Genomic DNA, 15867 nt, shown 5'->3' on the forward strand with positions numbered 1-15867 from the left:
TTTTAGCTGGTCATAGCTGGGAGGCAGGCTGGTTTTAGAGGGGTTTTGGCCATTTTTCCAGCCTGGCCAGGCTGGTCAGGCTGGTCTTAGCTGGTCAGGCTGGGAAACCACCAGCTAAAACCAGCTAAGACCAGCCAACCAGCCTAGGCTGGTTTTAGCTGTTTTTTTCAGCAGGGGACATGGCGAGAAAATAGTCATGAGGTAAAATCATTGCCGTGCAGCTGCATGTGGCTGAAAATTGGCGCCCTCCTATGGAGTCAGTACACACTGCTCCAAAATGGATTCATATATCCTACGTGACTAATTTAGAATATGTTTGAGATTATTATGAGAAACTATTGCAGTCTTTATTAATATTTTGAAATAGTTACTTTATAGTTTCAGTTCTCATTTTAATGTTAGCCAGTGTTTTTGTTATTGTTTATACGTTTTTTAATACACTGCCAGTCAAAAGTATTTGAACAGTAAGATTTGTAATGTTTTTAAAGAAGTCTCTTCCTCTCTCCAAGCCTGCATTTATTTGATCCAAAGTACAGCAAAAACAGTACAATTTTAAAATATTTTTACTATTTAAATTAACTGTTTTCTATTTAAATATATATTCAAATGTAATTTATTCCTGTGATTTTAAAGCTGAATTTTTAGCATCATTACTCCAGTCACATGATCCTTCAGAATGCATTCTAATAATATGCTGTTTAAACGTTTATTCTATATTTCAGATAAATGCTGATCTTTGGATCGTTCTATTCATCAAAGAACCCTAAAAATGTACAAAATAAGTCTTAACTGTTTTTAATATTGGTTATAATAATAATAAAAATGTTTCTTGAACAGCAAATTAGCATATAAGAAGGATTTCTGAAGGATCATGTGACACTGAAGACTGGAGTAATGATGCTGGAAATGTAGCTTTGAAATCACAGGAATAAATTACATTTTAAAATATATTCAAATAGAAAGCAGTTATTTTAAATAAAAAAAAAACATTTCACAATATTACTGTATTTTGGCTCAAATAAATGCAGGCTTGGTGAGAAGAAGACAATTCTTTAAAGAACAACAAAATCTTACTGTTCAAAAACTTTTGACTGGTAGTGTGTGTCTGTAAGGTTTTTATTAAATTTTAATTTAGTTTAGTTTAATACGTTAAGTTAGGCTAAATAAAAATGAGAAAATGTATAAATGTATATATTTATTTTCTTTTCTTTTAGTAAATGTTAATTTTATTTTAATATTTTTTTTTAGTTTTAGTTTTAGTTTTCATTTTAGTTTCAGGTAACTATAATAACCCTGGTTTGAGAATATATTGGTAATGAATAATTATGAATAACTGTTGATTTGTTGATTGACAAAAGTCAAATTTACATAGTGACCTTTTTATTTTTCCTAATAACTCTTGATGTTAAGTTAATACACAAAAACAACATTTTGACATTTAGATGTTTTTATTATAAATAACAATAAATTAGTATATTTTTGTACAAAAAAGGACAACATACAAAATATATAATATTAAAATAGATATCTTAAAATAAGATAAAACAATATATTAAAAATACATTAAATACTGTACAGTGGAGTCCACAAAAAATATATGAAAAGATTTAAATATATAAAAAATCCGTTGAGAGTTTCATCCCCAGAATTCTGGTGCAACTGGATAGTGGACAGCTTTGTTGTAGCCCTAAAAAGAGAGGAGGAAAAATGTAAGTTTATTGTGTTCAGCATTAAGAACCCAAAATATTCCCATTTGAAAATGAAATGAATAATAATATAAATATATAAGTGCAAAACAAAGTACACACCTGGTATGTTGTGGCTGTATCCGCATACAAAGGACATTCCAGAAGAGATTCGGAGCTGGAGTTGAAGGAATCATCATAAGCAGGAGTTTCCATGCTCATGCAGACCTGATGACAATCCATTTCTGTCTTCCTCAAGACATGCTCTGAAGGTCTGAAGGTGCTTTGAGACAGTTCTTGATGTGGTGTGCTGAATCCCCAGTACTCTGGTGTTGAATAGCCCTGACTTTGAGGTGATTCTTGGTATCTAGAAGCTCTCAGGTCCCTCATCTGGCAGAGAGACTCTTCGCTAAGGCCTAGTTGAGCAGACAAATAAGAGATGTAGCGGATGGTGAGGCGAAGGGTCTCAATCTTCGTCAAGGTTTGACCAACGGGAGCCACGGAAGGTGGTAAGTAAGTCCTGAGGTGGTGGAGAGCTTTGGTCAAATCCCTCATTCTGAGCTTCTCTTTCTCACTAGCGCTCTGTCTTTGCTTGCTTGGGTTCTTGCAGCGTGATCTTCTAGTCCCAACACGTGAACGTGCGCCGTCCTGATGTAAGGAACCTGACATGGGCGCCTTTGCACCACCAGGAGGTGAAGAGGAATTGTTTTGAAGATGGGATGAAGGAGAGAAGTCCATGTAGGAAGTAGGAGACACTGCTTCAGGAGATGAGATGTTGTAGAATTCAGAATCTGAGCTCGGGCAGCTCCTGGAGTTTTGTGTGAAGTAGTTGAAGAAAGGAGAAGACACGTCCATTCTGTGTGGTTAGAGAGAGTCAGTGATGCCGGAGGGTTTGCTGGAAGGAGGCTTTATAGCAGCTTCAGGCCTCAGAGGTGTGAAGTGACACCTCTGCAGGCCTCTCCAGGCCGCCGCTGTCTGTCCCAGACCAGACTACAGTGAGAGAGGGAGAAGTCCAGTCCCCATGTGGGAACCTACAGATATGAGTCATCAGGTAATGTGTGATTTTTCACTCCTACCCAACATGAACTTTTTTTCCCCTGTTTCACTACTGTTTTAACATCAAGCCCTCCAGGACTATTTGGAATATTTTCAACCCAAAAATAGAAACAATTGATTTATTTAAAAATCATATGCTAAACTTGGCAAAATAAAAGAAAATGGCAGATGCTTTATACATAATATATAAACACACAGATTTACTGCATAATAATTTGAATTTAATTTAGTATGTATATATATATATATATATACAGTTGAGTTCAAAAGTTTACATACACCTTGCAGTATCTGCTAAATGTTAATTATTTAACCAAATTAAGAGGGATCATACAAAATGCATGTCATTTTTTATTAAGTACTGACCTGAATAAGATATTTCACATAAAAGATAAAAGTCCACAAGAGAAAATAATATTTGAATTTATAAAAAAAAAATTACTTTGTTCAAAAGTTTACATACGCTTGATTCTTAATACTGTTGTAGTTGTTACCTGAATGATTCACAGCTGTGTTTTTTTTTTTTGTTTGTTTAATGATAGTTTTCAGTCCCTTGTTTGTCCTGTTTTTCAGAAAAATGCTTCAGGGTCCACAAATTCTTTGGTATTTCAGCATTTTTGAGTATTTGTACCCTTTCCAACAATGACTGTATGATTTTGAGATCCATCTTTTCACACTGAGGACAACTGAGGGACACATATGCAACTATTACACAAGGTTCAAATGCTCACTGATGCTCCAGAAGGAAAAACAATGCATTAAGAGCCAGGGGTGTAAACTTTTGAACAAAATGAAGATATGTACATTTTCCTTATTTTGCCTAAATCATATTTTTCCATTTAATACCTAATATCCTTCAGAAGCTATAAAAGATTTAGTTTCTTTGAAGACAAAATAAGTTAAATTTACCCTGATGTTCAAATTCAAAAAGTTTACATCCCTGGCTCTTAATGCATCGGTTCTCCCTCTGGAGCATCAGTGAGCGTTTAAAGCTTCTGTAATAGTTGCATATGAGTCCCTCAGTTGTCCTCAGTGTGAAAAGATGGATCTCAAAATCATACAAATGCAAAGTTTCATAGATGCTGATAAACCCATAAAGGATAAATCTATAGGCCTACCCTGTTTCTAAGAAACCAAGCTACAGACGATGCTATGCGGTCAATAGGTCACAGTTGTGCAGGGACAGAGACTCAGCTCATTCTCTCACAGCCAAGGTGTTAAACGACACCTCTAATGGGTCACATTAAAGGCAAAACCACTGCTCTGTAGTCTGTGTGAACCTTTAATGGAATTTCACACCACATATGTAAGTGAACTAATGAGGCTGGCTAAACAATATTAAGAGCCATCACACCAATATCATTGAAAGACATTTGAGAAATAATGCCTATTCATATGTAGACTGTTACGTGCTTTTTTGCCTTGCATTATGAATTTTTTAACTTTTGGTTAAGATTAGCATAGCACTAGCATGTGCTCCAACACATGCTTTTAATCGCAACCTTATAAAATAGCTGAACATTCAAAATCACAAATGATTTGAAAACTTTAAGAAAGCGTTTCACTACATATTTAGCCTCTTTGAAGCTGTGTGGGTGAGTGTGGGAGTTTTGAAATGCCACTGTTTAGACTGGCACCTTAACATGGCACCTTGAGAGCAACAAGGTGCTAAACTTGTGAGACACAGTTCACGAGAGTCTCCGCGACCTCACCGAGCGCAAGTCAAGAGTTCATCTTCTCACAATTAAGTGCACTTTAGCCAGTCATATACACAATCAATAGATTTTCAGAAGCATCTATTTCAGCAGGGAACAATGTGTGTATATAAACTTTTATATTAAAAAATTTTAATGGTCATTTTACATAAAACGTCTTTCTTTTTATGGTTTAGATTCAAAATTGTATTCAATATGCTTATCTAATTTTTATAAGGTTAATACAAAAAAAAAAAAAAAAAAAAAAAAACTATCAAAGCATCTTAAACTGGTGTTCTGAATGAAACATTTGCTTTTGTGCATGTTTATCCTAGTTTCATTTTGTGTGGTTAAAGGGGCTTTCGCACTGCGTAGTTCCCAGAGAACCAATTTCTCCCTCGGGCCGTTTTTTCTGGTTACTTTCGCACCGGCAGCAGGAACTCTGAAGCGGCCGACAGCGACGTCTTTATTCGCGGCATTTACAAACGTCAACAACCCGTGAATGGAGGACGCCGTGGTCGGGGCTGTTTTTGTTTTGTGTGGTAAGTTTCGTGATACGGAGATGGAATGTAAATGCACAATATACACAATTGAAAGAGCATGATAATCTAACTAAACCTCTTTTGACAACTTTCAGAGTATAGCCTATCTTCGAGGCTGTGAAAAGAACAACGCTGCAGTCTTAATGCCGTTATTGCTGTTTACCATGTTCCTGGAGAAAATATTTTTTACTTGGCTGTTTAAAATGCCGGGTAGCCGGTGTTTTCTTTTCGATAGATCTATTTTAGACCATAGCAAAGACCTACTCTTTAGTAGTAGCCATTTAGTTCTATCTAGATCATATAAATACAGGCTTCATGAGCACTTGAGAGTTTTTGAACATTTAGACTCCAAATGTGACCCTGGAACACAAAACCAGTCATAAGGATTAATGTTTTGAAATTGAGATTTATACATCTTCTGAAATATGTATAAAAATAAGCTTTCCATTGATATAAGGTTTGTTAGGATAGGACAATATTTGGCCAAGATACAACTATTTGGAAATCTGGAATTTAAGGGTGCAAAAAAAATCTAAATATTGAGAATGTGGTTTCTAAAGTTGTCCAAATAAAGATTTTAGCAATGCATATTACTAATCAGAAATTAAGTTTTGATATATTTATGATAGGAAATGTACAAAATATCTTCATGGAACATGATCTTTACTTAATATCCTAATGATTTTTGGAATAAGAAAAAATACAGTGTATTTTTGGCTATTGCTGCAAATTTACGCGAGCTACTTAAGACTGGTTTTGTGGTCCATGGTCACAAATATAATTAGTTTGATATTTGTGTTGTAGCAGGTTTTTGAAACATCTCAGCAGCTATTATTCTTGCACTATGACTTGTCCTTTCAAGGCCCCGGCATGACCTTTGTCATGTGAACTTCCCGAACCCTGATCTCACCCTCTGGGAGCCGAGAGGTGCCAGGTCTGTGGTGGTCTTTGGCACCTCAGAGGCATGGTGGGCGAGAGTGTTAGTATCTATTAGTTCACAATCTTATAAAACCAGTATTTACAATCTCAAAATGACAAAAAAAGAAATTTTTTTGTATTAAGGCACATGTTACTATTCAGTCCAAACATTTAAAGCAATACTTTATACAAATTTTTTTATAAATTGTCCTCTTAACCTTCCCATGGGAATGACAACGTTCTCTTTTTTTCCCCCTCCCCTCGTGGTGTGCAGCATTTTGCACCCTGAGTGTGAATCAAAACAAAATATCTTGAGACAGAGGTGCTGCAAATCAGGAGAAACATGACATTGCATTGTGAGAACGACACGAGTATGTGGTGCCCAATGTGAGAAAAACTACATTTAGTACTTTAAATACTGTACATACGTACATCTGAATCTCCAACAGTCTAGTGTTTGATATTCACTCATTTTAAAATCAGAGTCTGCATGTAAAATGATCTTTGCACTAATATTTTGCATATCTTCTACAGTTCCATTGACCGTAAGTGTTGAATAGCTTGTCTGCAAACTAAAACCTCTCAACCAAGCGAAAAAAGGGACTCTGCTCCAGCTCTGTTTCCCAGGTCTTGTTGTTACATCTTTCACACAGTTGCTCAAACCCCAAGACAGAATGAGTTGGCAGGCAGAGGAAAGTATTCAGCCAAAAATAAAAAAAAAAGCCCAACACAAACTGCGAATCACATAAATGTTTATTTTTTGTTATTCATAATGTACGGTCACAAAACAAAAACATCAGAATGGAAAACATAAAATGATTTTTTTCTGTGACAGCCAGAAAATATTTTCAAATAAGTATGCTATAAAAATAAGGAAGAAGCAAGTATTCACACATAAATGTAGAAATAATTACACAGAGTTTATTATTAATTATGCATAATGAGAAGAAGGTTTTCATTGCATTATTTAGCTTTTATTCAACCTTTCTAAAGTGAATCTGCAACATATGGATCTGTTTAATTTTCAAATATGAAAGCCTGTTTCTGCCATGGAACAAAAAATGAATACATAAAAATGAATAAATAAAAAATGAATGAATAAATAATTAAATAAATAAATGTAATTACAACTTTTTATCTCACAATTCACACTTTGTTTCTGGCAAATCTGAGAATTGTTACGTATAAACACAGAATTATTAACGAAATATGAACTTATCACAGAATAAAAAATAAAGAAATCTAATTGCAACTCACAATTAAAACACAAGTCAGAACTGTGAGATGTAAACTCAGAATTGCAAGAAGAAACTCACCTTTTTGTGTTATTTTATTACTTTTATTTTTTATTTGGCCATAGCAGAAACTGTTTTTCATATTCAGGTGTATGCTTTTTGGTGCATGTATTGTTCATAATTTGTTTTTTAAAGCAAAACAGCAATATAGTGAGCATGCACAGATTTGTTCGTTGGTTACAAAGGTGACAGCTTTATAAACTTAAAGGGATATTTCAGCTAAAAATGAAATTGTTGTCTTTATTTACTCACCCTCATGTCATTCCAAACCTGTATGACTTTATTTCTTCCTTAGAACACAAAATAACATTTTTGTGGACATACAATGAAAGTCAATGGGGTCCAAAAAAATATTATGTAGACAAAATATCCTCTTTTGTGTTAGGAAAGTCATGCAGGTTTGTAATGAAATGAGGGTGAATAGATAATGACAGAAATTTCATTTTCCCCCCATGTACTGTTCCTTTGTAAATGATGCAGGTTACCAATGACTAGTATGGTCTAACCAGTTTTATTTTGCAGTGAGACATACATTAGATCATCCAGACAACACATTGAGAAAAGACACAACATTACTTGATAAGTTACACACATGCAACTCAGTCAACAACACGTACAGATATGTGGCTCTGTGAAGCTCAAGTCCAAAGTGACGAAACCGTCTGACTTTCTCAGGATTCACAGAATGCAAAATCATAAAATAAGAGGGCGATAGAGAAAGAGAGTGAGAGAGCACTAAGAAACAACACATTTAGTGAAAGGCAAGGTAAAGTGAGCCGAGCTTTGTAAGGTGCTCCGCCAGATTGGGCAATTTACAGGAAATAAAGCAAACATAGAAAACGGAGGAAGCACACGTAATGGTTTCTGCAGTGATCTAACAAACACAAGCTCACATTCTGCACCGAGCATCCGAAACATACAGCGGCACATTGAGATCAGTCTCTTGACGTACAGTAGGACACTAGCAAACACCAGGACAAAAATACATCTTTTTTTCCAGCAGAGGTTATATCATAAGCAAAGGCAGAGGGTGAGACGATAGCAAATTACAAGCTATAGAATAAGATAAAAAGAAAATCTTCAACAGTACCTGAATTTTTTTGACCAAGAAATGGCACAGGATTGAGACTTCCGTTACTCTGATTACCCCATCCAAGCAAATCCGGGACAATTGTATTTTTCACTAGAGCTTTTTCTTTGTAATACTCCCTGTAGATGTTTCTTCAAACTATATAACTAGTGCAGATATTTTTTGAGGCTCCAAATGATCCAACAGGCCTTTAACTTACTGTATATGAAATATCAGGCATATCTATACATTAATATTTGACTAGGGGTAGATCCATCATTTGGTCCTTGTAGTTTTGGAATATTGGAGTTTAATATCACATACTATGAGTTTAAAAGTATAAGCCCAATTTTACACATGCCAGCAGTTGTTATCTCCACACTAATAGTCATATACAATGGCCTGGAGCAAATTTTCAGCTTCAGATTTTCACAGCAAGACCTTCTCTCTGGTCTCAGGCAGTTTTAGGGCAAGCACTCCACCACCGACCAGTGCACCGAAGGCTAGCAGGATGGGGATGACTTTGGTGATGCCTACGAATGAGGCAAAGATTGAGCTTCCCAATATAGCCGCCAACTTACAAGTGGCATTTAAGACTCCAAACGCTGTGGCTCTGTAAGAGAAGTTGAGACCATGTTTTTACATGTACTATATAAGTTCAGTTGTACTAATGTTTTTTTTTTAGTATTTGTTATGTTATATCCAACATATAAATTCTGTATTTAAAATAAAGTTAAAATAAAAAAAAGAAAATATAGCTGCAAGCAGGGATTATCGGGGTTCAAGCACTTTAAAGAGAACCCTGGGTATTAAGACTTGTATGGCTTAATGTAACGTCAATTATGTCTCTTACTGAAATATGTAGTAGAAAACCCATGAAATATTTACGTTATTTAAAAAAATCCACATTGTTATATATTTATTTTGGACTATGGATTACTAATGCAAAATACTGATATGATGACCACAGCTGCTAAAAGAGCTTGTAGGGGGCGATGGATATAAACCCACTTCTGTACCATCATTTTTCCTCACAAAGAGCCCCTGGATATCACGTAAAATCCACTCTGAAAAACTCATTCAGTGGCTGTGGCGTCATGACAAGCATCTGCATTTTTACATCGTTTGTAAGCTCTTTCAGTAGCTGTGGTCTTCTAAAAGCCTTAAAGACATCAGGGCTAAAGTGGAGAGAACAAAGACGCGGGTCTTTACAAAGTTTTATTCGTCCACAAGCATCTTCCCATTCTTTTCACCTCTTCTTATCGCTATGAAAACTTCGCTTTTCTTGTTGCTCTTTCACTGAAAATTACAACCAAAAGCCACACAATGTGGCATCGTATCAGTATTTTATTGTCCAAGTTGCTTATTCTAAGTTGTAGTGCCTTAAATATAGCAACAGATAGGTCCAGTAGCTCACTAAGTGCAACTGTTTTATGTAATCAAAATAATGGTGCCCCCCATACTGCCCTCCAAAGGCAAAGTGCAGTAAAAATGCCTTTAAAATTTTTACACCAGCTAGTCAAATATGTTGACACTCTCGTTTCTCTGAAACAGGACAAAATTGAACCAGGAGACTTTGCCACAAGACAAAACAGTTGTCACAAAGTCCATTTTAAGCCTTAATTCAATTTTGACCAAATGTGTAGTTACTGCGCTTTGCCTTTGGAGGGCAGCATAGTCCTAAATATGTATAAAACAATGTGGATTTTTAAAACAACGTAAATCTTTCATAGGTTTTCTACTAAATATTTTAGTAGGAGACATCATTTATGTTGTATTAAGCCATACAAGTCTGAATATCCTTGGCATTTAAGCATATTTGAAAAAGACATTAAGTATTATTTCGCAAGCATGTAACCACCTAAGATTTGAAAAAAAGTATTTTTGGCAAATACAGGTAATTTACCATAGAAGTATGATAATTTTATCATTTATGTCTGTTATAGCCCCACCTATAGTCAGATTCTCATCATCTGACAGCATGTGCTCACCTAGTTTCATTAAGTTTTGACATTTCATTTTGAGGTATGCAAATGTCTTGTGGCACTTGTGGCACTTTGGACAAAGACACGGCATACCAATTTTCAAGTTGATCGAACTAACGGGTGCATAATTATAGCCATTTTAATGTTTTTTTCCTAGTTATAATGCCACCAAGTGGCCAAACTCTGCATTTTTTTTAATGTGACCTCAGATTGAGCTTTTACATACATGTTCCAAATTTGTCAAAAATATCTCTTTCCGGTCAAGAGTTATAGGTGTTTTAGTAAAAGTGTCTCCGCCCTTTATGAACGTTTTGGCGCCCCGTTGCGATGGTTATTTAAAAGTTTAACTTTTTTTTGCTAATTATTGATATTCACTCTTTAGAGAATCTTTCTGCACTGGTTTGGTTCCTATTGGGTGACCTAGGACTAGTTTGCAAAAGTAGTATTTTTTCTTTAAAAATCCAAAATACCCGAAAATTGCACAACGATCGAATCCGATATAAGACACTTGAGCCTGCAACTAATGATTTAGGAGTTATGGGCAATTTCATACTTTTGATTACTGTAGCGCCAGTCATGCCGAATTTAGTTAGACTTGGTGACGTTGTAGACAGTGTGAGGACTACCATTCCTTCAAGTTTCAGTGTTATGTTGAAAAAATGCTGATACCTGGCCATTCTAAAAATTACAATAGGGTTTTTGTGCTACTGTAGTTTAACACAACTACACAAAAACTAACTGTACCGTGATTATATTTGTGCATGGTTAAGTAGGCGAGAGACTTTCTGTTAGCATAACAATACAATGCTGTTAAAGCTTCTTTAGCACTTTTCCAAATCTACTAGCAAAAACAACACTAATTTCTCAAAAGTATACCTTTTTGAAGCTGGGTAGAGCTCCACAGTGATGACTTGAATGCCGTTCCACGCTGCGACGCTAACACCACAAAACAGACACTGCCAGGCTATGATGGCTGCCTGACTAAAGCTCAAGAACAGGAAAAAGGTGCAGCCAGCAGAAATAAGCATTGAACCACCTGTAGAGAGAAGAAAAAGTGGTCTTCACAGGCTCTTCTTGGTTAGAAACAACATTACAGATTGCAAGCTACTTGATCTAAAAATATAGATAGTCTTTGAAAATAGCTAAGCTAAGGTTTGTAGCCATTTGGGCAGTGGTTCAGCTCACCTATAATCTTGATTCGTCCAATCTTATCCATGAAGAGTGCCGAAATGATATTCCCAGGCAGCACGGCTAAGCTTCCTAGGAAGCTGACCAAGTAGACAAGGACATCGTTGTCCTCCTCATAGTCTAAATGGCATCCCTTCTTATTGTGCAGGAAAGTAACATTCTCGAACGTACAGTCAACAAACTTTTCTTCATATAAGTCTGTGGAAATAAAGAAACCATGAGGCCTACTGCACTAAAACAACTCTGGATTGCGAGTAAGATCGCTTACCAGTGTCGTAAAACACAGTACTGCGGATGGTGCAGTTCTCAAAGATGGTTTCTGTGGATCGGATGTTCTCAAAGAAGCAGTCCACAAACAAAGAGTCTTCAAACTTCACAGACTTCATCTCAATGTTGATGAACCTGCATGAAAGCACACAGCATATGTTAAGATACTGGAGCCTGACAATTAGGAGGAACATTCATTGATAATGGTTTTAGCAGATGGTGTTTCTGTCAACGTACTTGTCGTTGATGTATTCGCCCTCTTTATGGACTTGATTCTCCAAGGAGAAGTTGAAATGAAATTGCTCCACCTTCTCCCGGTGAAATACTTTTAGCTTGGATTCGTACTCCTCATGCTGGAGGTGTTTGATCATGTCAGGAAACCACACTGAAAGCCCGTAATAACTGAAATATACAACAGGAAAGAGAAGCAATGAAATGTAGTTTTCCAAGTATGAAAACTCCACCATTGGAACTATCTGTTTTTCCAACCAATGTGTTACAATTCCATTTTCTGACACTAGAAGCACTAAAGTTACACAGTAAAAAGGTGTTTAATAAAATAATCAATGCACCAGTGTCTCAGGACACAAGAATAATTAGTAATTACCAAACGTGGTTTACCTAAATGCCATTGTGAACCATATGATGGCCATTAGCAGAGTAGCAAGTCTTAGATCACGACCAAAGAGGGACAACACATTTTTGATGACCTGCATACAAAAACAGTTTCTATTAGTGTTACATATTGAAGAACTAATTAAATTGAACTGTTAGCTTTATGGTTTACCAGCTTGGTCAGTGTCAAAGTCCGAACCACCCATCTCTGGAAAGCAGTTCCAGTTGCAGTCTGAATCTCAATAAACTCATCTTCTTGTGTCTTTGGAGTCTTGATTTGAGTTACCTGGATAAAAGGATTCATTATTCATGAGGCATTATGATAAAAATAGTTTTCACCAATTTACATGAGGTAGACCGAAGACAAAATGTATGACATATTACTCAAAACGTCAAATCAGCTTTTGAAAAACATTACAGTACAAACGTACAGTAAACACCCTCTCAGGTTGTCCTTTGGCTCTCCAGTTGGTGTCATGAACCTGTTTCAGGATCATCCAGGCCTCATCATGTTTAGCATTCTGGAAGAGACAGATATTGTCATAATCTATGAAGAACCTCATGAGGTACCGTGGCATGTTATAATGCCATCTTAGAAAGCAGTTGTTTGTGTAGGCAGCAGGTCAGCTTACTACAGCAAGGGAAATAATTCTTTGATCCCCTGCTGATTTTGTACGTTTGCCCACTGACAAAGAAATGATCAGTCTATTATTTTAACGGTTTATTTGAACAGTGAGAGACAGAATAACAACAAAAAAATCCAGAAAAATGCACTTATAACTAAAATGTTATAACCTGATTTGCATTTTAATGAGTGAAATAAGTATTTGACCCCTTTACAAAACATGACTTAGTACTTGTTGGCAAAACTCTTGTTGGCAATCACAGTAGTCACATATTTCTTGTAGTTGGTCACTAGGTTTGCACACATCTCAGGATTTTGTCACACTCCTCTTTGCAGATTCTCTCCAAGTCATTAATGTTTCGATGCTGACGTTTGGCAACTCAAACCTTCAGATCTCTCCAGAGATTTTCTATGGGATTAAGGTCTGGAGACTGGCTAGGCCAATCCAGCCCTAATGTGCTTCTTCTTGAGCCACTCCTTTGTTGCCTTGGCCGTGTGTTTTGGGTCATTGTCATGCTGGAATACCCATCCACGACCCTTTTTTAATGCCCTGGCTGGCTTCAATGACCTGGCCCTGACAGTACATGGCCCCCTTCATCGTCCCTTTGATGTGGTGCAGTTGTCCTGTCCCCTTAGCAAAAAAACACCCCCAAAGCACAATGTTTCCACCTCTATGTGGTGTTCTTGGGGTCATAGGCAACATTCCTCCTTCTCCAAACACGGTGAGTTGAGTTGATGGCAAAGAGCTTGATTTTAGTCTCAATCTGACCACAACACTTTCACCCAGTGCTTCTCTAAATTATTCAGATGTTCACTGGCAAACTTCAGACAGGCCTGTAAATGTGCTTTCTTGAGCAGGGGGACTTGCATGCACTGCAGGATTTCAGTCCTTCATAGTGTAGTGTGTTACCAATTGTTTTCTTGGTAACTATGATCCCAGCTGCCTTGACATTATTGACAAGATCCTCCCGTGTAGTTCTGGGCTGATTCCTCACCGCTCTTATGATCATTAAAACTCCTCAAGGTGAGATCTTGCATGGAACCCCAGACCAAGGGAGATGGACAGTTATTTTGTGTTTCTTCCATTTGCGAATCTGCTTGGTGATGGCCTTGTAGCCCATTCCAGCTTTGTGTAGGTCTACAATCTTGTCCCCTGACATCCTTGGACAGTTTTTTGTTTAGGCAATGGTGGAGAGTTTGGAATCTGATTGATTGATTGCTTCTGTGGGCAGGTGTCTTTTACACAGGTAACAAACTGAGATTAGGAGCACTTCCTTAAGAGAGTGCTCCTAATCTCATTTTATTACCTGTATAAAAGACAACTGCGAGCCAGAAATCTTGCGGATTGTTAGGGAATCAAATACTTATTTCACTCATTAAAAAACAAATACATTTATAACTTTTTTGAAATGCGTTTTTTTTTTTTTTTTGTTATTCTGTCTCTCACTGTTCAAATAAACCTACCATTAAAATGATAGACTAAAAATTTCTTTGCCAGTGGACAAACATAAAAAAATCAGCAGGGGATCAAATAATTTTTTCCCTCACTGTAGGTGTTGGAACAGCGCTATTGTATATTTCAGATATGTACCTCCAGTAGGAATCGTGGGCTCTCAGGCATGAACATTAGCCCAACAAAAGCTGCTATAGCTGGGAGAGCACAGACTAGAACAAACACCCTCCAGCTGTGGAACTGGAACTCCGTGCCCATACTGAAACCCCAGCCTGAAATACAGGAAAAGATCCAACATGTAAAAACAAGGGTAGAAGGAGTTTAATCCTCACACCGCTCTACATATACAATATGTTGTACCATATCGTGGGATGATGCCCCAGGCTGTGAAGGAGGCATAGATGCCCCCCATCATCCAGAACATGCAGAGCCAGCTGAGATGTTCTCCTCTTTTATCCATCTGGAGGAACTCAGAGAAGTATGAGTACACGATTGGAACAGAGCCTCCAATCCTGCAAGACAACACATTGCAGTTATTCCTATCCACAAACATTCATTACCTTCATTCATTTCTTGTCAGCAAAATAACCATGAGAGACCATGAGAGCATATTGACGAGACCTTTAAAGTCATGATGTAGTCTTAAGGGTATTATAGCTTGAAAATACTACCAGAGGCAGCTAGATTGAGAGCTCCCCATGAATCAGTCCTGTAATTACCGCTCTGCACTGCTTGGTTTAAATTAGAAGTTGAGCCAAGGGAGAGGGCCTGAGTCTGGACATGCCTGATTTACAGAAAGGCTTAACCTCTAATGGAAAACAATGACTTATCGTCAAGCAGTTATATGGCTCCCAAGGTGAAGGGTAGACCTTTTTGTGTTTTTTCATTCTTTTTATTCTCCAGCTTACCCAATTCCAGAGAACAGCCTGAAGAACAGGAAGAAACCATATCCCTGGGCGAATGAGGAGAAGAAGGCAGAGATGCAGTTCATGGCCAGGACGATAATCAGACATTTCCGTCGGCCCACTTTATCAGCCAGGCCACCCCAAATAAATGCTCCAAACATCATTCCCAGGAATACTATCAAACCTGCAGAAGAAACAATAAACCATGTGAGTTCTATTTTACAGTACCTCTAGGGGGCATCCTCTCCCTCCTTTTCTCTTTGTTAGCAAGCATTAAGATTCTCATCACCCCCCAAAATAAATTTACAGCACAGTGTTTACTTTCAATCACTCTTATCTAATGAGAATCAAGAGAGTCTACATGTGTTTTTAAATGACAAAGAAATATGTAAGATCAGAACTCAAGCAACCACAATCAATTTAAGCTAATGTAGTCTCGGAAATGGAGTGAAAAGAACGTCAAATAAGTTACAAGGTTAAGTGATTGCAATAGAAGTTTTTGCGGCCCTGGTCATTTTCTAATGAGTGCGAGTGGGTGTTCAGACATCATAGCAGGACTCACAGGTGTGC

General features: G+C 37.0%; 2 protein-coding genes across 2 annotated transcripts in view; both read right to left on the reverse strand.

Annotated features, from left to right (window-relative positions):
• Positions 1 to 1636: 1636 nt before the first annotated feature.
• Positions 1637 to 2540, reverse strand: mespbb (mesoderm posterior bb). The gene is made up of 2 exons (XM_073831418.1): positions 1809 to 2540; positions 1637 to 1687 (listed from the first exon to the last, which is right to left on the reverse strand). Exons 1-2 carry the CDS (start codon positions 2538 to 2540, stop codon positions 1637 to 1639), a joined length of 783 nt encoding a protein of 260 aa, XP_073687519.1.
• A 4090-nt stretch (positions 2541 to 6630) lies between these two features.
• The window catches only part of sv2bb (synaptic vesicle glycoprotein 2Bb), a 42253-nt gene continuing 33016 nt past the window's right edge, over positions 6631 to 15867 (reverse strand). Inside the window, exons 3-13 of the mRNA XM_073831948.1 lie at positions 15301 to 15481; positions 14753 to 14904; positions 14531 to 14664; positions 12746 to 12835; positions 12487 to 12600; positions 12321 to 12409; positions 11937 to 12101; positions 11701 to 11834; positions 11430 to 11630; positions 11121 to 11280; positions 6631 to 8872 (exon numbers count right to left, since the gene is read on the reverse strand). Of these exons, the coding sequence (XP_073688049.1) occupies positions 8689 to 8872; positions 11121 to 11280; positions 11430 to 11630; positions 11701 to 11834; positions 11937 to 12101; positions 12321 to 12409; positions 12487 to 12600; positions 12746 to 12835; positions 14531 to 14664; positions 14753 to 14904; positions 15301 to 15481 (1604 nt within the window). The 3' untranslated portion in view covers positions 6631 to 8688. The remainder of the gene's footprint in view (positions 8873 to 11120; positions 11281 to 11429; positions 11631 to 11700; positions 11835 to 11936; positions 12102 to 12320; positions 12410 to 12486; positions 12601 to 12745; positions 12836 to 14530; positions 14665 to 14752; positions 14905 to 15300; positions 15482 to 15867) is intronic.

Source organism: Garra rufa, chromosome 25, assembly GCF_049309525.1.
Source record: "Garra rufa chromosome 25, GarRuf1.0, whole genome shotgun sequence".
Lineage (NCBI taxonomy): Eukaryota > Metazoa > Chordata > Actinopteri > Cypriniformes > Cyprinidae > Garra > Garra rufa.

Bases quoted from the DNA above. Each gene is read 5' to 3' on its own strand.
- mespbb (XM_073831418.1), bottom strand. From the start codon at position 2,540: ATGGACGTGTCTTCTCCTTTCTTCAACTACTTCACACAAAACTCCAGG. The intron at 1,688-1,808 runs GTGTGTACTTTG...CTCTCTTTTTAG, and splicing joins ATACAGCCACAACATACCAG to GGCTACAACAAAGCTGTCCA.